This window comes from Fundulus heteroclitus, chromosome 18 (genome assembly GCF_011125445.2).
Source record: "Fundulus heteroclitus isolate FHET01 chromosome 18, MU-UCD_Fhet_4.1, whole genome shotgun sequence".
Taxonomy (NCBI): Eukaryota; Metazoa; Chordata; class Actinopteri; order Cyprinodontiformes; family Fundulidae; genus Fundulus; species Fundulus heteroclitus.
The window spans coordinates 23543648-23567095 of record NC_046378.1 but is presented as its reverse complement, the minus strand read 5'-3'; the positions used below and the strand labels follow the sequence as shown (position 1 = coordinate 23567095).

The following is a 23448-nucleotide window of genomic DNA, read 5'->3' as shown; positions in this document are numbered from 1 at the left end:
GCCGTCGCCAAGAAAACAACACAAGAGCTTCTATGTTGAAGTTTTACCATGCTGCATGCATAATAAAACGCTGATGTCCTCGTTTTTTATGCAGAGGCATTCTAACATTGAGGAACTGATGATGGCAGGATATGGGGAGGCGATGTGTCGGGGAGAGAAAACAAATGTGGTCAATAAACCTCTTGGCAACTTGTCGGACAGATAACAAGACAGGGTGCTTGTGTGTTTATGCACCAATGGTTTCTGAGGACAGTGCGCAGCAAACTAACCAGCTTTATTACAAACAAAAGAGATTTTGCTGAGGCGACCTTGAAATTCAAATAGTAAATTTAATGAAAATCCAGACTTTTGATTCTGAGCCTCCCTGTCATTATTTTCAAAACAAACTGCTGGAGCTCAAATTCTACTTCTGGCTGATTTATTGATTTCCATTGACAACTCTGCCTTGTTTGAACATCTGCATACATTATTACAGCCACCCACTCACATTTACCAGAGCAGTGCTACTCCAGCTAAAATAACAAGCCTTTTTAGGAAATGTATAACATTTCTGGCCGGTGGCTACTTTTCCCATCCATTAGTTTCTGAATAAGTTCTTGACAAAAGTATTTCTTGTATTTATTCTCAAATTTAGTCTTAATAAAACTATTTATTAACATCCTTCCAATCATTATTTAATTCATCCCCTCTTGAAACCTTTATTGGAAGTATAATTTTATTGACTTTGAAATCATTCTTAAATTAATAATTAACTAAATTAACTTAAACGGTTTCTTGGTTTGTTTCTTACATTATTTTTTTTTTTATTCTTGGTTGAATTTACTTTTCATAAAAAAATCCTGTTAGAATGCATTTTATTTTTTATTCTTATTGATTTCAAACTTTTTATCTTCTGCTCGGGTATAAATACTTTTGTACTTGATTGGCTAAAAGCAACCTTTGGAAGGCGGGCACAAGGCGTCGCTTCACCCAATCAGCCTGGAAAGTTCTGCTGAATGTCCCTCCTTTCCCCAAATGGATTATTTGGGAGCGGTCCCAGATTTTATAATGTGCAGAATGGAGCGTGCTACACATTATCAATCTGGCTTGCCAGGTTACTCCTTGGTAGCACTTACATTAAATCTGAGCAGACAATAGTAATAGTAGCACATGTGTACTGTATGCGTGTGAAGATCTCACATATGCATGATAAGACATGAGCCAATTATCTTCAAGCTCTCTGAGGTCTAATGTCTTTAACGTACAACACTCAGAGGAAGAGGAGTCTTTTATCAATAAATTACTTAGGATTTATGCAGACGAAGGTACCAGAGACACATGCACAACATGACAAATAGTGATCAAGTGAAAGCAAAATCACAGAGAATACATTTAGAATAAATCACACGGTTTAGTAGTCTGTTTATAGGACTTGTAGACCATTTACCTAGAAGATAATTTGTGATGTCAGACGCTGAATTTGGATGAGACCTCTTAAACTTCTTTGTTTTGAGGTCTGTTATTTTACAGAAATGTGTTCATCAAAGTCTTTATCAACCCTACTGTTTGCACTTGTGCACGAGTGGGATCAGTAAGGAGGCATCAACAAGTTACCACAAGGCTGGAAGCATAATATTTGCAAAACATTTTTTGGGTTTGCTGAACCATTAAGAGTTTTTTTTCAGTGAAACTAAGGGTCTGGTACCCAGCATACATTACATTACAGAACATTACAGTATACATACATTACAGTATACATAAAAAAAAAAAATAAATAAAAAAAAAAAAATATATATATATATATATATATATATATATATATATATATATATATATATATATATATATATATATATATATATATATATATATACACACACACACAGTATACATTAAAAAACAGCCACACACCATAAGCTTCACAACACAAAACTTTACGTTTGACACAATGCAGTCAGAAGAATCCTGTTGTCCGGACAACTGCCAAACCCAGACACATCTATCTGATTGCCAGACAGAGGGCCATGATTCGCCCATCTCCACTGCTGTAGAGTCCAGAGGTAGAGTGCTTTATGCCACTGCATCCAATGCGTTATACTGAACTTGATGATTTAAGACTTGGATGCTGGCCATAGAAACCCATTTTATGAAGCTCTCTACATCCTGTTCTAAAGCCACTCTGAAGTCTACATGAAGTTTGGCAGTTTGTAGCTTCTGATTCTGCAGAAGGTTGACATCATTTGCACAAAAAGCACCTCAGCATCCACTGATCCTGCTATTTGATTTTACCTGTGGAATATGTAGTTAAGACATTTCACTACCGGGAATAAAATCACTAGAATTACCTGAGGGTGACCTGTTCTTTCACAAACGTTTGCATTAACAGTCTGCATACCTAGGTGCTTTATTTTATACACCCCTCACCATGGGCAGGGTTGGAACACCAGAGTTCAACGATTTGGATGGTAAGTAAGCTAAAAACCCTGAACCACTAGCGTCATTCTGTTAGATAAATTCCACTAAAATTCCCAAATTAAACATACAGGAATAATTAATCCAACCTCTTTTAATACCTTTATAACTAAAGTCATTGCTCATTTGTGGCCAAACAGCCACAAACGGCCCTACACAAAAACTGCATGTCTGTGCTTAAATATAGGCAAAATATATTATTATTTATTACTGGTGTATTTATCTTTTATTATCCTAATTTACTAATAATATTGAAGAAAATGTCCAGATAGATGTTTTTCAATTCCAGGGTTAATAATTTTGTTAACCTGATCGGTGTTTGAACTTTTTAGATACAGTAGAGCTTTCTGAGTTATCTAAAATTTTAGCTTCGTCTAAACCTTCAACTTGTATGTTAGACCCAAAAAAATAAACTTCTCAATCACTTAATCTGGATGGCATTAAATTGGCAATAAAGTAAAAAAACAACAACATTTGACCAAGAGATGTCATTTAAATCCCATATTAAACAGATTTCCACGATTTCCTTTTTTCACCTCTGGAATATTGCCGTAATTAGAAATATTTTTTTCCAGCAGTGATGCAGACCACTGTCCTCTGTGGCTCTGCGCTCTTTCATGAGGAGTGAATTCTGCTTGTCAAGACTTGATGCAATCTGAAGCATTTCCTTAGGTAGGAAACTTTTTGACCAATCTGTCTCTATGATTTGATTGAATGTGACTTTGTAAAGCACCTTGAGATGACGTGTTGTGAATTGGCGCCATATAAATAAATTTAATTGAATTAACGTATACAATGTGTTAAAAACAACAAATACTTACTCTTTAATTTGGAGCGTATTTTGTTCGCCAGCTTCTTGATGTCTGTCATTAGATCTTCAAGCTCGGCTTTGGTCTCTGAGGAGAAAGACAGAAAAAGGAGAGTAGAGAGGTTGGAAGAAATGTTCAAACCAGACACATAAACACTCTTCTACCTGGACCAGTTAGCTTCACACAGACAGAATCAATAGCGACACATGAAAATTGTCTCTCCCAGCTGGGTGCAACAACTGATCCGCTTGAGTTCTCAGCTGCACAGGATGATTTTTTTTTTTTTTCATGGACTACCAGCAATCCTATCCTCCCCTTCTTTGCCGTCTTGGGTTTTCTTGATTGCAACACAGAAATACAAGAGGGAAAAACCTATGTGTTTGCCCCCTGGCAAGGCAGGGTGTAGACAACAAAGATCTATTGTGCTATTAACAGAAGAGTCACATTACAGACAACAAAAGGTTCAACCTAATAGGAAAAATGAATGGATAGATAAATAAATACTATCTAACAGCATGCCAAACAAAAGGATACAACGGAAAGCAGAAAAAGAAACAGTCGTACATTGAAAATACATGTTTTTACCAGAGCACAGACTTTTCACATTATGTCAAACTACAAACACTAGCTATAAAACATTTTCTTAAAACTTTATATCATGAACCCCCACAAACTAGTGCCTAATTGTGAAGTATATAATATCTACAAAACTGTTCTGAAATGAGTGGTGTACATTTGTATTCACCCCACCCAAGTAAATATCCTAGTACCAATTTTTTTGCAGCAACTATGGCTGCATTTATTTTGGGATTTGTCTCTATCAACTTTACACATCTACAAATTGAAATGTCTACCGCATTTTTCTTTGAAACATTTGGTGTGAACAGTATTTTTTTGGATTTAGGTCTAGACTTAGGAAGGTGAACCTCTGTCCCAGTCACAGTTATTTTGCAGTATTTAACAGATTTCCTTGCAGAACTGCTGTGTGTGTTTAGTTCCATTGATCTTTTCATAAACTCTGGCAGACTTCCCTGATTCTGCTAAAAAAAAATAAAAGGCTACATGCAGCATGATGCTGCCACCAACACATTTTCTCAAGGGGACGGTGAGCTCAGATGTAAGTTAAGGCTGGTTCACACAGCAAGATTTCAAAAAGGTCAATATACATATTGATTTTAATTGTTAGAAACTTGATTAGCAGTTTCCTTTTTTACTTTGCAGTTATGCCTATTCTGGGTTGGTACATCACTTAAAATATAGATAAAATGCATTGAAAGGTGTGCTTGTAAAGTGTCAAAATGCAAAAAAATTACAAGACTGAATACTTTCGTAAAGCCCTGTAAACAGTGGTAACTCCGCAGCATTACCAGTTTCACACATTTACAATGAAAACCCAATTTATCATCTACATGTCACACATTAACCAAATCCCCATTAACAAGCAGCGGGGAGACTACACAAAAAAACCAAGGTCTTATATGTTTCCCTATTCAACCTGTTCAGTCAAAGTGAAGTGCCTGCAGTTCTTCATTAATGAGTTTATTTCTGCATATTTCCTGCTTCTTTTAGGCTGCATAAATCACAAAGACAAATTAGAGGCAGCGGTAGCCCTATTGAACCAAAGCTCACTGCAAACATCTGAACCCAATTACAGACAGCCTCAGAGGATAATTTGATTACACAGAAGGAGACTTCAGTCCATGGCACATGTTCAATTATAAAAACATAATATTTGCACCTATTTTTTAATAAGGAAGAAGCGTAAAATGTGAGATGATCATATAATCTTCTCCACTTCACATCCATTGCAAATCTGCATCGTGTAAATGATACTAAGGCCATTTTATGATAAGGTTTGATGAGTGAAAGCACCATAATGCACATACCACATTGTGTTCAGAATGAAAACTGATAAGACTGATGCTGTGGCCAGATCCCAAAATTTTAGCAATATTTAAATTAGGGAAAAGAAAAATGCAGAATTAAGGGAATTTAAAACAAACTGTAATACAAAAGCAAAATATATTCAGAAAAAGCAAGATATATTCATGTGAATAGAAACAGAAAAGGGTGAATATTTTAGAAACAAAAAATATAAGAAAGAAATACCAAAGACGTTTGGTTATATCTCTTCTACAATGACTCAGATGAACAAGAAGAAAGTTGTATCAAAAACGTTGCGCTGCAAACAACCCACTGATATCTGTTCAGTATAGACAGCTTTTAGTAATAGTTACTAAAACCAACAAACAGTGGTGGTTCATAAAGAAATGGCACCCTGGTTGAGCTGCTCACTATTCTTTTTGTTCTTGTAAATTATTTTTTTTTTATTAAATCAAAACTGTTTTAAATAACCCATAATCAGTGTTTATTATTCTAGACATCAATTTTTTCTATATATTACAGTTGAATGCTAATTTATACTGAATGTTCTCTTACCACCAGAAAAAAGCCACACATGCTCTTTTTGTGTTTTAGAAAAAAAGAAAAAAAATCATGAATCTCTAACAACGTTTTCGATAATTTATGTTCAATGACAAATAAGCCAAGTATGACCAGTTTAAGTATTTCCTATTTTCAACCAGAATCAGCTTTATTGGCCAAGATTGTGAGCATAAACAGACATCCAGCATAAGCATATAAACTTTAGAACAGCTTTTTAGCTTCTCAGTGTAGCTTCTTTTAGCTACATGCTGGTGAAGATTCTCAGTCATCCAGGTCATGGTCATTCCAAAAAAGTTAAAAAACAAAACTGGACTTTTATCCAAAGTTTGAAGACGTTTCGCTTCCTATCCAGAACACTTTCTCAATTTAAAATGTCTGGAGCAATGTGGAGTTCCAAACTTTATAGTATTGCCCAACAAAGGCCTTGTAATGGCTTAGATAACATGCAAATTGAACCGAAACAGCTCCACCCCTTAGTAACGGGGAGTCATTAAGGTCATTGTTGGCCTAATGAAGATGGTTCCTATAATCTGCAAATTTTCTAAGTAATTTCTCATACTCACGCACTACTACAAGGGTGTCCTTCCCAAAATGGCGTGCAATATGCTATTCTACACATTGTTAGAATAACTAACAACCCTATAATTATATAATAACCCTACCTGTAGCACAGATTCAGAATTTATTTTATTGGACAAAAAGAAAAATATACCCCAACAGTCACTAATTAAATCGGGGCATGCAGAACAGAACACACAAAATGTTTCCTTCCTTTGCCATAAATGTACGCAGTATGTTGGGAAGTGGCCACGTGTGTTGTGAAGGTTAGTCAGAAATGGATCTGAGGTTATGGGTTGTTGCCCTCATGACAAAATCAGTTCAGCTGTGGTGTGTAGTGGGTGTTTACAAAGGTGTACAAAGGTCACAAGCTTAGTCAAATTCAGTATTCTCTTAACAAGAGACTGGCACAAGAGAAAAAAAAAAGCAACTTGTCAACTGGTGATACAGTCACATGAAAACAAACATTGGGCAACCAGGTGACTGCACGTCTTGTCATCTATTTGGAGATATGAATGTTTAATATTAACTTTGACAATAGTTAGAGATTCAAGTAATATGAATGAACAATAACTAATGAAGAAAAGACCTTTGAATTAAAATTGTATGTGAAATTTTGGAGAAAATAAAAAGTGTAAATCATCAGAGAATGCAGAAGCTTTGTTACATTTTGAAATCATTTAGTATTTTAGACTGAGAGGCCTTGATATGGTGATTTATAGAGGAAGTTTTGATTGACCTTCACCCGATTCAATCCAACATTCAAATAAAAAATAATTTATTAATCCCGAAGAGATATTAAATGCTGTTGTAACTCATATTACAGGGGTTTCTTCAAAGAGTTGTTGTAGATGCTGATGGCTGCAGGCAGGAAGGTCCTCCAGTACCGGTCTGTCTAACAGCGGTTCTGGACAAACCTCTGACTGAAGACTCTGCTGTTATACGACAGTCTGATGAAGAGGATGCTCAGGGTTGTACGTGATGTTCTTCATACTCTACATACTTTTTTGCACAACTATCTCCAGAGCTTCTAGAGGTGTTCCCAGAACGGAGCCTGTCTTCTTTATAAGCTTCTTCAGCTTCTTTAAGTCAGTTTCTCTGATGCCACTACCCCAGGAGATGATGGCAGAGGAGATCACACTCTCCACAACAGACATATAGAAGATCTGCAACATCTTGCTGCAAACCCTGAAAAACCTAAGCTTCCTCAGGAAGCAAAATCTGCCCTGTCCCTTCCTGTAGACAGCTTCACAGTTGTGTCTTCAGTCCAGTCTGTTGTCCAAATGAATATTGAGGTATTTATACTTCTACACCTACTCCACTTCTTCTCCCAGGATGGCAATAGTATTGGACCAATTGCTGTTTCTCCTGAAAACAACATTTATCTTTTTGCTTTATTCACATTCAGGATAAGATAATTATTTCCACACGATACCACAACGCGGTCCACCAGCTAACTGTACTCAGGTTTTTGTCCATCTGTAATACCCCAGCGACTGCAGGATCCTGTCTTGCGTTGGAAGTGTGAGGTGTAAAGAGTGAAAAGAATGGTGAGAGTACAGTCCCCTGTGGTGCTCCTGTGCTGCTGCCTACCTGGTTAGACACTCAACCATTCAATCTCACAAACGGTGGTCTATTCGTCAGGTAGTCTCTGATCCAGGCAATTGTGGAGGGCTCTACCTGAGTGTCCTGCAGTTTCTGACGAAGCAAATCAGGCTGAATTGTATTAAAATGCACTGGAGAAATCAAAGAACATGATACAGTGCTGTCTACCTTGTCTAAATGACAGTGGGTTTGTTGAAGCAGGTGAATGCTGTTTGCTTGCTCAGGCGGGCCAACAGGAGTCTCTCTAGGACCTCCATGATGTGGAATGTCAGGGCAATAGGTTTAAAGTCATTGAGGACTGATGGGTGAGCTTTATTTGGTACTGGAGCAAGGCATGAGGTCTTCCACCTCACTGGAATTGTCTTCTGGGTCAGGCTAAGGCTGAAGAGGTGTTTTGCATAGGGCTTTAGGACTCTGGGGCCTTCAGTCTTTCCACCTGACTTCTGGAGACAGGTAGGAGAGAGAGGAAAAGGGAGCAGCACCATTCTCTGATTTTGTTGGGAACAAAACAAGTAGAAGCAGAACGGTCCATGGCCAAGGTGGAAGATAAAACATGTGGTCATTACCTTACAGCTACAGTCGTCCTCTGTACCACATGTAAATTGTTCTTTAAACAGCAGTAAAAATATGATTTATATTGAGAAATAAATTAGTTCAGCTCTACATTTATTCCTACTTAAAATGGCTAAAAATACACACATATATCCCACCAGATGCCCATGATTACAAGATTTTTGCAAAGTGCATTTGAGGATGCTAGCCTTGTTTGAATCAAAGATATTTAGCTCGGTGAACTCCCTGCTACTGAAATGAGAGATACACAAAAAGCTGTCTGAAGCCTTTAGAAAGAAAACTACATTAGGTGGGAAAATCTGATAAGGGAACAGCTACTAGTCAGGTCAAACCTGACCTTTAAGGAAGAGTGCAGGGGAAAAGAAGCCATTGTTGAGAGGAAGACATAAGACGTTCATTTAGAAGTTTGCCACAGACCGAGCAAGGAACTCTGCAAACATGTGGAAGAAGATGCTCTGGGGAGAAAAAGTCAAAAAGTTTTGTTTTGTTTTCTGCCTGAATGCTTAATGTTGTGTGTGGCTGAAACAAAAACCTTTCACATCCCCTTAAACACACTATCCCCACAGTAAAAAATCTAGTGGGAGCATTATGCTGTGGGAATGCTTTTCTTCATCAGGGAAGCAGTTTAGAGTAGATGGTGAGATGAACGGAGAAAAATCCAGGGCATTTCTAGAAGAAAAACCTTTTTTTCTTTAGCCCTCTCCATCAATTCAGATATGGGATGAACATTTCCAGTCAGTATTTCTTTCCTCAACACTTTGGTTGAGACTATTCAGCACAAGAACTTAGATTCAGGTAATGCCAGAAAAGAATCAACGACTTAGTTCAGCTGTTCCATAGTAAATCATCTATGTCAGTGGTTCATTAAGTTGGAGCTGGTACCCCATTGTGATTTGTGAGATAGCAAATACTGGATCCTGTGAGGGTCTTTTGTCATTAAACTACTTTTTAAAGTGATTGTATATTGAGATATATGCATACATTTGCCATCTTTGTAAAAAAAAACAAAAAAACAATAGAGATAGTTTTAAAGGATGGCTAAAAACTCACTTTGGGTATAAATCTCACAACGTAATTTAAGAGTGCGAGAACAAGTGGAAAGCCTAAACACAGCCTCAAAGAGGTGTAAGATTTAGGGAAATGCCCTCCCTTATTTCCCCATAACTGTGCTGTTCTATGAGGGCAGCTACGGGGCATCACAGAGATAATAACATAAAAATTGAGGTTAGTCTCAGGTTGTTACAAGCGGTGCAAGTGTGCATCTGAGTGTGTGGTGTGTCTTCTAAGTGGTTAGATTTGATTTTCTTCTTGCGGTAACCGAACAGAGGAAGCCAACCTGTCAGATCAAGTGTCTATTCAGCCTCATTATTTGCTGTGTGAAAAGAGGAAGAGTGCCGGCAGAGATGAACAAGTAGCAGGAGAAGTGAGACAGAGGCAAATTAGAGGGCAAAACTGAGGACTAAATTGAGCTGTGGCTTCACACTCCATCCCTCTCCCAGACGTTTTCAGATGAAATCTTCAGGTCACGCTTGTTGCCGTCATTAAGACTGCGTTGCTATGGAGATGTGTGCGGTTGGTCCTCTCGGCGGCTTCAGATTGTTTCAAAGTGACAGAAGGAAAGAGAGCCAGAAAGATGCTACAAGGCACTGAGAGATATGAGCTGGAAGAGGGCCTCCGTGAGCGCATAACACCAAACAGATTCATTTCTGCTGTAACGACTTTAGTTTCGATTCAAGGTTAATGTATAGAAATTATCAACAAAGAATAGCAGACAAGTTCCAAATGCATATTTAGACACTATTTTTTCTTGTGGCTCTCAGTTGTGACAGAATTTATGAAGAGGGCGAAAAAAAAAAAAAAAAACATTGCATAAAAATTGTGGTATTTTATTTCCTGAACCTAGCAAAGAGTTCGGTCATCTTTGATCAATAAAACTGGAGGTCAAAAAAATTAAAGAGGGCAGATAATGGCAATTTGTCTGAACTTCAAGTTGCACTCACCCAACCATGAACCCCAGAAAAAAATGCACAGTTCTGGTCAGAAGTATATTAAGAACTCCCTGCATTGTGTAGGATTTCTACAACGGTTCAAACGTGCTTACATCCTGGTAAACCTTTCATTATGAAGAGAATCATGCCTTACTTTGCTCTTACTGAGCAAGTTTTTCTCTAATGCTTTCCCGGCCGCTTCCACAAAGTTACCACCATGGATATCACACCTCCGGTACTTCTTCGTAAATGTTTTCTATACAACTTTCTGCACCTCCACCACCTATTTCAGCGTTGCTGTGCCGGACAAAGCACCGTCCGGACCCCATCTCGACCCGCTCTGTAATAAACAATTTTGCACAGAAAATGTAAAATGTGCTTGTTGTGCTTCAGCTATTGTACAGTAAATATACGTTTCCAGCTAAATGAGCTGTTGCTTGTCGATTTTCCTCACTCCTGACTGCTGAACCTGGTTTAAGCACTTTTCTTTGACAGTATGACAAATACTTTGTACATTAGAACCACATCTTTCTTTGGTCTTCCACAAACCAGTCAATGTGTAATTTGGAGCAGTGGCTGCTTACCACACCTGGGAGCCCAGCACCTAATGATCTTTATGTGATCAGTATGATTATTTTTTCCTTCTGCTGCAGAGAGAAAGTGTCCATTTTTCATTTGCCAAGATTGTTTTAGGTGAATCCAAAGTAGCGGTAAGAAATTATCCACAAAACAGCCACCGAGCCAAATGTGTTACAATGGATTATTCGCATAGCTGCCATAGAGACATAGGCGTGATGAGGCTGTAGCGTTGGTATAAGGCTAGGGTGACCATTTATTTAAATTTTTTGCCAAGCTATCCATGTAGGTGAACACTGGCCACATCGCCGAGGCTCCTCTGCACAGTGCAAAGAGTCAGGATGTGCAGGGATCATGACTGCTGAAGTTTAGTGCATGTTCAAAAATTTGTTGCATCATTGCTCCAAAGTGTATCATCCCTCTGATCTTTAGCCATTATAAAGCAAATTTGCACCAACTTGCTTTGCAGCATCATATTTAAGTAATTTCAACTTCCCCAGATGTGATTTGGCCTTCAGTGTTTTTGCCCAATATTGAAACAAATCAAAATTTTTAGCAGTCAATAGGTTCCGTAACTACAAATACACATTCTGTGCTCATCAGACACCTTACAAGCTGCTTCTCTCCTCTCTGATGTCGGGTCAATTGATGCCATTCCACTTTCCAACTTTTATCCGTTTATCTTTTTCCTCCCTCTGCTCTCCCTGTAAATGTATTACCAGTCCATTGTGTGTTTGCCCTGCTTATTGATTGTCTAGAGTCCAGATGTCTATGTCAAAGAGACAGAATCTGAGCTCTCCCCTCAAACATTACCAACATTTACTTTGCTGCTGGAAATACTGTGTGAACACAGCAAACTGAAAGCGCAGATAAAGTTTAACCACCAAAGTATTGCTGTTCTGTTTTTTTAGACCTTTATCTCTCTGTCTGACTCTATGAAAACATTTCAGCATTTTCTTCTGCATTACACCTTGGTTAAAGAGGTTTCAGGTATCTGGACAAGAGTCAAAGGCATTTTCAAGGTCTAAATATCTATCTTGGTTTGATTCATTTGTTTCATGACCAAACCATTCATATTATTCATAATCCTATATTAGTTTTGGGGCTTTTAATGATTGATATACACCTCTATTTTCCGGGAATTGAATAGTTGTACGGCAAAAAAAAAATAAATAAATAAATAAATAAATAAAAAAAAAAAAAAAAATTAGGTATACAAGTTTAATTTACTGTGGATTTTTTCTAATCAAGAAAATTTCAGAATTCATTAAAAGTAAGGGCTAAAATAATAATAATAATAATAATAATAATAATAATAATAATAATAATAATAATAATAATAATAATAATAACAATAACAATAACAATAATAATAAGACAACAAATATCTTTTTGCAAGACCAAGTTTTTTGTATCATTCTGTAAGGATATTTTACCACTTATCAGAATTTGTACATCTCATTTAAATTGTCTGGCCAAAACATGGCCTTAAAACATAGCCCCAAAAATTTAAGCAGGGATTCAATTCAATTCAGTTTTATTTATATAGCGCCAATTCATAAAACATGTCATCTCAAGGCACTTTACAAAGTCAAGTTCAATCATATTATACAGGTTGGATCAGATTATACAGATTATTGGATGAGGCCTGGGTCGTTCTGGGCCCGATTTATCTACTCTAAAACAATGGTTGGTGGGTTTGGATTCAGAATACGCTAATGAGGATGAGTCTGGAGCTAAACATGAGACATTTTCATTTAGAAGATTAAATTTAACACAGAGTAATTTTGTAGGAATATATGGTTTACTTATTATGTAGTTGCTTACAATCCCACTCTCTTCCCTAAAAATCTCTATTTCTTCACCAACCTCTTCCTACGCTAAACATCAGGGCTACTTTGAGTTAACATGGTAACAATGCTGTCACTTGAAACCTCCCTCTGCCTCCAAACAACTAACATTGTAATCAAGATTAGAGCACGAACCCTGCACACCATCACTGAGCTCTGGCTCTGAAGTCAAGAGGATGGGGTGCAGAAGACATGATTTATCTCCCACTGAATGCCTTATCTTAGCAGCTTTGACCTCCATTGTCTTTGTTTTATGTGCTTAGCCTTGGACATAGTCGTCCATATTCGATTAACCTTTCTTTCATAGATATTATTTTCTGCAGCCCTAAATCGTAGCTCCATATCAGCACAGATATTATGAGAGAAAGGGAAGAGAAGAGGAAATTAAAAGTGATAAGGCACAAAGGAAACCACAACAGAGAGAGAAGACAGAGAAGGAGGAAAAAAAAGAAAGATGAGGGTACTTTTGGTTGAGGGTGGGGGGGGAGCGTTGGCAAACAGACCTCCACTTGGCAAAAAATCAGGACCAGAAATAGTAACACTCACTTTCTGCAGTTAAAACAGCCGTCTCCAGCGCTGCCAGCTGAGCACCTTTAATGGTAGTAAGATGCACTCCAGAAACAGAGATGTCAGATGGATCGAGCTCTACGTGGTTGGAGAAACTCTTAAGTCTAAGTGGTAAAGTGCAGGTTTGCAGAAATTTGATTTAACTTAAATCTGAGACATGGATTAAAAACCTACACCATCAATTTGTTGTCCTGTAAAAGTCACAAGTTCAAAGGTGTCGTGGACAATTTTTCCGGAAATGTTGGTAAGAAACACCCAAATCACTCAACCGCTCCTCAGGGAGATCGCAAGAAAGAATCTACCAAATCCTCTCTGGTCTTATTTCTTTCTGCTGAGGCCTTCCTCTTCTTCTCATAAACATATAAGACAGTTTGCGTTTTCCGACTCTCAGCCGTTTTCCAAGTATATGGTGAGAGCAGTGGAGCAACATTGAACGGCTACCATCAAAGCTTACTGGGTACATAGACACTAGAAGTACGGATGAGCAGCAAAAGGAAACCAGCAAGGACCGAGCGCACACATAGAGTATATCACAATCATTGGCATGTGGGACAACCAGTAGATTAGATGATTCCCTGGAAGCCGAAGCCAAAAAAAAGATCCAGTATACCTTCAATAAATCCTCCAAATTAATACCGTCCGTCCGTCTTCTTCCGCTTATCCGGGGTCGGGTCGCGGGGGTAGCAGCTTCAGTAGGGAGGCCCAGACGTCCCTCTCCCCAGCCACTTGGGCCAGCTCCTCAGGAGGAATCCCAAGGCGTTCCCAGGCCAGCCGGGAGACATAGTCCCTCCAGCGTGTCCTGGGTCTTCCCCTGGGCCTCCTCCCGGTGGGACGTGCCCGGAACACCTCACCAGGGAGGCGTCCAGGAGGCATCCTGACCAGATGCCCGAGCCACCTCAACTGGCTCCTCTCGACGTGGAGGAGCAGCGGCTCTACTCTGAGTCCTCCCCGGATGACTGAGCTCCTCACCCTATCTCTAAGGGAGAGCCCAGACACACTACGGAGAAAACTCATTTCAGCCGCTTGTATCCGGGATCTCGTTCTTTCGGTCACGACCCAAAGCTCGTGACCGTAGATGAGGGTAGGAACGTAGATCGACCGGTAAATCGAGAGCTTTGCTTTTTGGCTCAGCTCTCTCTTCACCACAACAGATCGGTACAGCGCCCGCTTCACAGCAGACAAATTAATACCACGGTAAATTAATTTCTGAGCTAATGAGATTGAGGGTTTATTCAAAATTCATACAAAGCTTCTCCAGTTATACAGCAACTTCAAAACTGTTTTACTTTAAGACTTATGATATTTTTGTTTTAGCAAGGCCACTCAAATAGTTTTAAATGAAAAAGGATGTTGACGCAATAACAAGATTTGGATCGGTATTTTTTTATCTGGGTTTACACCGAGAGCTCAAGTTTCCTGCTGGATTACAAACACTTTCTGAGCCAAAGTACATCAGCTTCATATTTCTTCTGTGTGTCTGGAGTCAGCTGGTAACAAACTGGACAATCTAGCTCTGCACCAAGTAACCAATTCCTTTTTTTGGTCTTTAAGATGTGGAACAATAAGTCCATTAAACCTTTTTTAATGCCCCATGTGCACATATATACACAATAGTCATATGATTTATTTTTAAATTCCAATAAATATTTAATTATTTACTAAGAAATGTCATTTCAACAGCTAGTCTTACTTCCCTTTGTTGAATAAGTTTAGTTTGACGGTACTTGTAGCCACCTCCTAGCCTCTGACATCTAAGGATAGTTTGCCTCACTCCTCACTTTCAGCTGTGAGATTTTATGAGGGTTTTCTTGTACAGCTTGTTCAAATCACCCTACAGCGTCTCAGTGAGATCAAGACCTGGGCTTTGACTTGGCCCAGGACTTTCTATTTCTTTGGTTTTCACCAGTCCTTGGTGGATTTACTGGCATGTATCAAGTCTGCTGGTGCTTCTGTAAAGTCACTGATGAATTCACACATACTGTAGAGCTATTTTGACTACAAACAGGTGTGATGTCAAAGATTAAATATGCTGGGACTTCATAAAGCAATACCAGACTGCAGACACTAATAATATTAACTCATAAAAGGCTCTACAGCCATCAAAGCATCTGATCTGCTGGCAACTGTCAGCTGCCCTGTTCACCTTTATCATGGACAAGGAGCTTTGGAAGTAAGTGAGTAAACATGAAAGACATTGTTGGTAAGCTCATGTTTTGCCAGGTGCCTATTTTTCCATCGTTTTCACAGCAGGTAGCCTACGATCAGCCGCAAAAATGATCAGAATAAACACCCCACTACAGAGAAACTCACCCAACATGACTCCACATTGCCAGCCTAAACAAATGCTGCACACTTATGTAGTGATTTGTACATAGGGATCTTATATATTGTATATTGATTTCTTTACTCGATAGAGAGACAAGGAAGTACTTTGGGCAGTCTACTTAGACAGGAAGCCTCTGCGATTGGCCTGATGGATGTTGACACAGAACTAAGTGAGGATGCAATTATCGTATTAGAGGGAGAGGCAAAATCCAAGCCAAGCTGGTTTATGTAGACATGCAAGAAGAAGAATCGTTTTTTTTTAACGATGTGACCATCAAATATGATTTCACCGTGACTTTCCAAACATCTGCAAGAATACTGATGAGAGAATTAGTTTCCTTTGATTTTACAAGATACTAGAGTATGTGCAGAGTGTTTAGCCTGTGTTGACCATTTAATGTCTAACTACACTAGCCTACTTCAAGAGATTTACCCAACCTGACCGAATATTAGAGTCATTATTGGATCTGCGTTCCTCCGGGGTCAGCGTAATCGGGTCACTCCATTCCCCTGTTCTCCTGCCTTTAAATACAGGGTTTCCACTAGTTGGCACCAGATTTTTTGAAAGCCTTGAGTGAGCAAATCTTTGCCTGCCTAAGCTGATCCTTACCAAGTTCTTGTTTCTCTGGATTTCCTTTTCTTGCCTTGCTCCCATCAGATACCTCATTGGCTTCTGTTTTCTGGACATCGACCTGGACTTTTTCCACGACCACCAGCCTTGCTAACCACACTGATCTGTCTGCCTGTCTCTGTCAGTCCTCCCATGCATTACAAATTGTGAGATTGGAGTTTGCTTGTTTTAATTTTTTTTGTAAGTCTGCCGTTGGTGACATAGGCATGCCAGCTGCAGAGCTTTCTCTACTTCCACAACATGGCCGCTTTTAGAAATTAAAAACAGAAGATGTGAGAAATCCAGTTTGTTTTCTGCAGATAAAAGTTATACCAGGTAGGCACAGCAATAGTTATTTAATCGACACTTGATGCTTCCCAAAGGAGCACCAAGGTGTTCAGTTTCACTGCCCAAGTAATTCTTTTAGGGTTGCAGGGTTTGTACCCATCTCTAGCAGACAACTGGCAAGCAATGAGGTAAACCAAGGACAGGCAGCCAGTCAAAGGGAAAACAGAGACACAGGACAGACAACCATGCATTACACACTCATACCTAAGGACAATTTAAAGGGACCAGTTGATTTAACACGTTTTGGGGGACGAAAACGGTGAATGCAGCGAGAACCCATGCGTGCATGAGGAGAATATGCAAACCACACACAGAAAGACCGCAGCCTGAGGTTCAAATCCAGGACCTTCTTGCTGCAAGGTAACAGGAAACAAACAGTAAAGATGTTTTATTAAGTCGTTTAGCAAAACCGTTCACAATCTCTCATATAAGCATGGTCTATTTAAAGGTAGACACTACCTTTACAAACACTGTTACCTGGTGAAACTTGATGTAGTGACTTTTCAGACGTGTCTAACAACGTTTTACGTTAAAAAAAAATCAAACTCAACACCAGCAAATGTTTCTAAAACTACTTTTATAGTCTGAGATCCGTTCGTCTCCTCCCCCCTGCTCTCTGTAGCTCAGATCTAGCAGCTCTGCAGCTTAATGGGAAAATATTCATAAAATATTTATTCTGACTTTGTAATGAGCAATCTTATGAAGATAAATATTTTGGTAACAGCATTGTGGTGCACAGTACTGTACATCAGTGTTGACAGACATGTTTATTTAGATTTTGGGATTGAAACCCAGCATTAAACCATCTCCAATCAAAAGAAACTTAAAAGAAATTTGAACGTACTGCTGATGAAAGCTGTTCTCGAGTTGTTGTGCAACTTTTTCATGTTTTTTTCTTAAAGTTAGTGCAGGGGTCAGTAGTTCTCGTAATTTTGTGTTTCACATTGCAGCATAAACTTCAGGAGTAAAATACCCCTCTACTTTTTAAAACCGTATTAATGAAACTGGTTTATTTAACATATTCTGTAATCCACATGTCTTCGACACCAAATAACGTGCATCAATGTAAGTCTAACTGTAAATTACAATAACTAATAATCTTTAACAGCAAACTGAACAGTTTGAACAACTTAGAGTGACTCAGTTTTCTAAAATGTATTTTAGGGAAATGTGTAAAGATTACAAATAAAGGTTGAAATACTACACCGCCAGTGTAACCTGATATTAGGGCAGCAAAAATCTAATTAGTATCAGAAACCTTTTTGGAGAGCTTTTTAATCAAATGACTGAAGGTGCTCGTCTTGACTTTACATCAGCTTCACCCTCCTCTTGGTGCGTTCGAGTGTATGAGCCACCAGTTCTGCTACAGGAAGAGCAATCTTCCCCAACCATTGACCCCTATGTTATTAAAATCTTTAAAAGGAAAGCTCTATAAATCAAAAATAATGAGACGCTGTGCCGTTCAAGGCCAGAGCAAATAATTCAATCTTTCAACCCATTTATATCTTTTCTGTCCAACGCTCAAGGAAACACAGCTTCATTGAGATCTGATGGTGAGATGCTCTATCGTTGTTGTTGTTGCTGAAGCTACTCCTACTGTACAGAACTGCTGAGCACACTTCAAATACGCCGACACTCACCCACGGGAAAAAACACACACACATACGTAATGAATTTAAAATCCCCTGAGGAAATTAGCTTAATTTAAAAGCGGGGTGGACACACTGATATTTAATAATGCCTAAAACAGGGGAGATGCTAACATTACACAAAGAATGCATGTGACAGCATCTCTGTGCTTATGAAGACGGACCTGAACGGGGGGGGGGGGCAGGATTAACAGCACAACGTTACAGCGAGTCGGGGGAGCAGAGGTGAAACTGGACTGAACTGGGTCAGAATCGAGATTAATTTAACCAGACTGGTTTGCTTCCTCTGTGAGACGCATTGAGCCAACCACTGCAACACATAGTGGTTGGCTCTGCTGTCCTGCAAGAAGGTCTGGGGTTCAAATCCTGACCTGGGTTTTTTTTCTGCATGGAGCCTACTTGATCTCCCGCAAACACCATGTGTTTGACTGAAGAAGAGGTAAAGACTAACAGCCTGTGCAGTAAACACGCTTATTGCCATTGCACCTTAGCACTTCTGCTGCATCTATGTATTTTGGTCATGTGGTAAAAAAAAACGATCTATTTTTTTATTAATTAGGCAGGGATACAAGGAAAAACACCCCTTACAAATGACCAATTGAGGTGGCCATTTTGTAAAGATGTTGTAATAAATGACTTTTAGCAGGTCTGTTTGGATAAGGACCTTGCATTGCTAGGATAAAATAACTCCCAACATGCATTATCAGGGTAAACCCAGAGTTGCCTGTTTTAATACTTAGATTCAACTTAAGCTGTTCAACTATTCCTAATAAAGGCGTCAAAGACCAACCAGTCAAGTTGTTGACCTATCTCTTTTTTGTTTGTTTGTTTTTTTTTTTTACTTTTTGGGCGTTTCAAGAGCACAAGCAAATCCACTGTGTGTTTTCATAAACACATTAATCACGCCTTTGCTCCCAGAAGCGAACATTGTCAGACGAATAAATGGAAAACACTTAAAATGACCTTCAGCAGAAGCAGTTTCACCGCTGTGCTTGGTGAAATATATTGATTGAAATGTGCTCTTTTTGTTTGCGTGCCCAAACAGAATGCATTATTCAGTGCGATGTGTTTAGGTCTGAATTTTTATTCCCAGAACAATAGGGCTCCGTAGATGCCGGTTCCACTCAGATAAAGAGGCGTTATCTGAGCGGCCTTCATTCGATGCGGAAAGGCAACTGGTTAGAAAGCAAAGAGTTAAAAGACCCCCGTTTAAACAGCAAGTGACATCATCTGTTGTCTGATTTGTATTGTCTGCTCTCAGGGAGACAAGCACAAACACTGAGCTTTAAATTCAGTCTCACAAAAAGACGGATTGGAGGAGAAAGAAACACCTCGCCTGATTGCCTTCCAGGCTCTGAACTGCCTGTCACGGTCATGTTCGGGCTGGTTAAAGGGCTAATCTCCAGAAAGCAGATCAATGCCTTTTCAGGTAGAAAGAAGGTAGGGAATCAGTGGGAGAAAAGGGGATTGCCAGCCTTACTAGAATGAGTAAAATCCCCCCCCTGTGAGAGCAAGGGGTCTAGATCAATGCCCTGGCATAAACGAGAGAGGAAGAGGTGAGAGAGAAAGAAAAAAGATGGTGGAGACAAGAGGACGGATGGGCTGAAGTATCCTGCACCGACTGAACAAAAGGCAAAGTGGGAAGTGTCTGAAAAGGAGGCCTGTAGCAGAGGGTGGTAACAATGGCCATAGGAATAATGGGAAAGCATAAAGTTAAAGAAAAAAGGACAAACAAGAGAGTGAGATTTCATTCCTGAACTGTGCAGAGGCAGCTGACAGGTGGACCAGACAGCTCTGAACATCTTCAAGGTTTTCTGACATCTGTTACAGACTTCAGCCTCAGGAAGGATTTCAGACAAATGGTTCTTCTCTAACGCTTCTCTAAAAAATAGCAGTAGTTTAACTTCCTAAGAGAAGGCATTTCGCTTTGTTTAAACATCAGATAAAGAACACCGACGACCACCCAATTTCATGACAGAATAAATAACAGCTATGATGCTCTAAAGCCTAAAGGGTTTTGGTAGGGCTCTCAACTCTATGACCTGACCACACACACGCCTCACATGGCATTCCTCACGCAAAAAAAAAATAACAAAGCCCATCTGGGCTGCTGATGATCCGTTCACAGCACCGTTTCAGCTTCTTTCAGCAGGAATTACTGATGGTGGCCATCAGTAATTCCTGCTGTAGTTCGTGTTAACAGAGCAGCAGGAAGAGCAACCACAGTCATGAATACTTTTGGTCTTAACTTTATTCCGTGATTGTTTCATTTGATCCATTCAAATCTAGAAAGAAAAGATTTTTCAAAAATAAATCAGACAGCTGGAATGGACTCGGGAAGGCGGAGTTTTTGTTGGATTTCTGGAGATGAGCGACAATCAGAGCGAATTGTCTTCTTGTCAGAAATCTGGAAACGACCACTGAGCTTGTTTAGAAGGTGCAATATTCAGCGTTAATGTTGTGAATGAAGTTTAAACAGACGGGATTCTCCTCATGTTAGGCTGTCTTAGTATGTTGGAACAATAACGGGAGAACAGTTGTGTGTTTTATTTTATGTTTTAACCCACTAACTGAACAATAAAGTGTGAACACTCCTATTTCCCTTTTTAATAAAAGTAAAATATCTCTACTTCCATGTCTAGTCGGTTAAAATGAGACTGAGTTGACGAGATCTGTCCACCCAGGACCACAAAGAAGTGCAAAAAACTTCAGGAGTAAATGAAACCTTGCGTACTGCACCATTTTGCCCCAACTACTGAGGTACTTAAATTCCACTGAAGCATTTACCAGAAATGTGAGTCTTCTGGCATGTTGAACTTTTTTGCCCCTGAGCAAATTACGATAAACTGACTTAAACACAAGGGATAAAAACAGAGAAACAGCCTTACTTTCATCGGGGTTAGGTGAGGCCAGGATGGCGCTGTGCTTCCTCTTCACCTCTTCAACTTTCTCTGCCAGAGACTCGATAAAACCCCGGATCTCCTCAACCTGACAGCAGAGACACAAAGAAGTAATTTAGAAATTATATGGAGACAGGAAGCTGCAGTGATTGGTCTGATGGATGTTGACAGAGACCTAACTGAGGATGTAGTTATAATATTAGAGGGAAAACGAGAGCGAAGCTGGTTTGTAAAGACATGCAAGGAGAACAACGTTTTTCAATTCAAAAACACAATTTCTTTGGGACTTTGTATGTATTTGAAGCACTACTGGTAAAGCTTTTTGCACCATGGACAAAAACATCTGAAATAAATTATTAGTTCCAGTCACAAGTTTACATACACTGATCATGGCCATCCTTGAAGCTCATTCTTCACTTACTTTATGTGTTCAAAAACTGATTTGTATGTATATTTAGGTCATATATTATTGTCCTCTTGGAACACCCAGTTGTGTGAAAATGTAACCTGAATAGATGGTGTTTTCTTTATAATTACACTCACCCTTTTTACAGCCCACCAGTACCAATGGCAGCAAAACAGACCTTCCTCATGATGCTTCCATCGCCATGCTTCACTGGTCCTTAAGTGAGTCATTGTGGCAACAACAGGTCAGTCTTTGTCTCCTCTCACCATAAACCTCTCCAAAAGACATCTAGATCAGTCGTCCTCAGTTACGGTCTGGCCGGTGTCCTGAAAACTTTATTTGTCACTTTGCTTCAACACACTTGAGTCAAACAACCAGGTCATTGGCAGGACTCTGGAGAACTTGACTGCCTTCTGAGGAGGTAATTCAACCATTTGATTCAGGTGTGTTGGATCAGGGACATCCAAAAGCTGCAGGACACCGGCCCTCGAGGACCAGAGTTGAGGACCACTGATCTAGATAGTCCACAGAAGCAGCTGCTAACTTATTTCTAGAGTAGTGGCTTTTTTTTTTTTGACAGCGGTATCTCTGTCCATGCTGGTGTACAATATAGTAATTGAGTCCAAAAGCTATTTAAATATTATATTATATATTACATTATATTCATATAATATAGTAATATTAAAGTACAAGGATTTATGGTATTGCTTTTTTCTGCAGATTTACTGAATGCAAATCCAGTATTAATGGTGCTGCATGATTGGGATATTGTTTTAAATTTTGCAAACATGAATTCAAATAACGATATACATTGCTATAAATACTCTTTTCATCACATATATAAATATTTCTTCTTAGTAGTAGAAAAATTTAAAAAGAAAAGTCATATCCTGACTGTTTATTTTTTTTTAATCATTTCTACTTTGAACTCTGCATCATCTGCCACAAAGATCCAGGTCTGACATTTTACCCAATCACCTCCCACCTGCTGCCTCATCACCAGCTGCGCCGCTTCGGGGCCGCTGCCCGCAGCTGGAGGACCAGCAGGTCACATCTGTCAGTGACTTCATAAATCCCAACTTTCATCTCAGACTGTCAAACTCCTCATCACTTCCTCCTCCTTTACACCTGCTCCAACAATGGGCCAGACTCCAAATTTATTTGTCTCTATGGTGCATTTGTCAATTTCCTCTGAAAACCTCCCCTTTCTCCTTCGTTTGCTGGTCCTATCTCACCCCTCTGCCACATTCCTGCATCAATCTCCCCTAAGCTGAGGTCATTATTCTCAAATCATCTCCATAATTAACAGCTGATTGAATCAGTTTCTTTTAAATAACAACACAATTGGCTTTGAAATACCACAGGGGCGAGACCACACACTGGAGGTTTATTTTATGCCATTGTGCATTAGGTAGAGATCAAAAACTTAGAAATGTAATAAAATAGGGGAACAAATGATGAGAGAAAGAAAGTAGAAGGTGAGACCATTTAGTGAGTCATGGTGCAGCTTCCTGCCCTCATAAGACAGACAAATTTTATTTAGGTGGGAGAAAAAACAATTTCAGAGACTCCTGAGAAGCTCATTTATATGAATTTATGTGCACACATAAATAATGCACCAGCGTAGCATTGCTAAATATTGCATATAATCTACTAAAGCTAGAAAACATTTGCAAATCCTTCAGGGTTTAAAAAAAAGTTATGACTTGTTATTCAGTTAGTGCCTGAAATTCATTAAACCAGTAACCAAAGGCAAGCTGCTGCAGCGCTGTTAGTAAATTATTGACA

At 39.2% G+C, this 23448-nt stretch overlaps 1 protein-coding gene across 1 annotated transcript in view; it reads right to left on the bottom strand.

Moving 5' to 3' along the window:
* stx1a (syntaxin 1A (brain)) overlaps nt 1-23448 on the bottom strand; it is a gene marked incomplete in the record, with an annotated part of 89545 nt that overhangs the window by 20515 nt on the left and 45582 nt on the right. Inside the window, 2 exon segments of the mRNA XM_036149937.1 lie at nt 3273-3347; nt 21243-21342. Of these exon segments, the coding sequence (XP_036005830.1) occupies nt 3273-3347; nt 21243-21342 (175 nt within the window).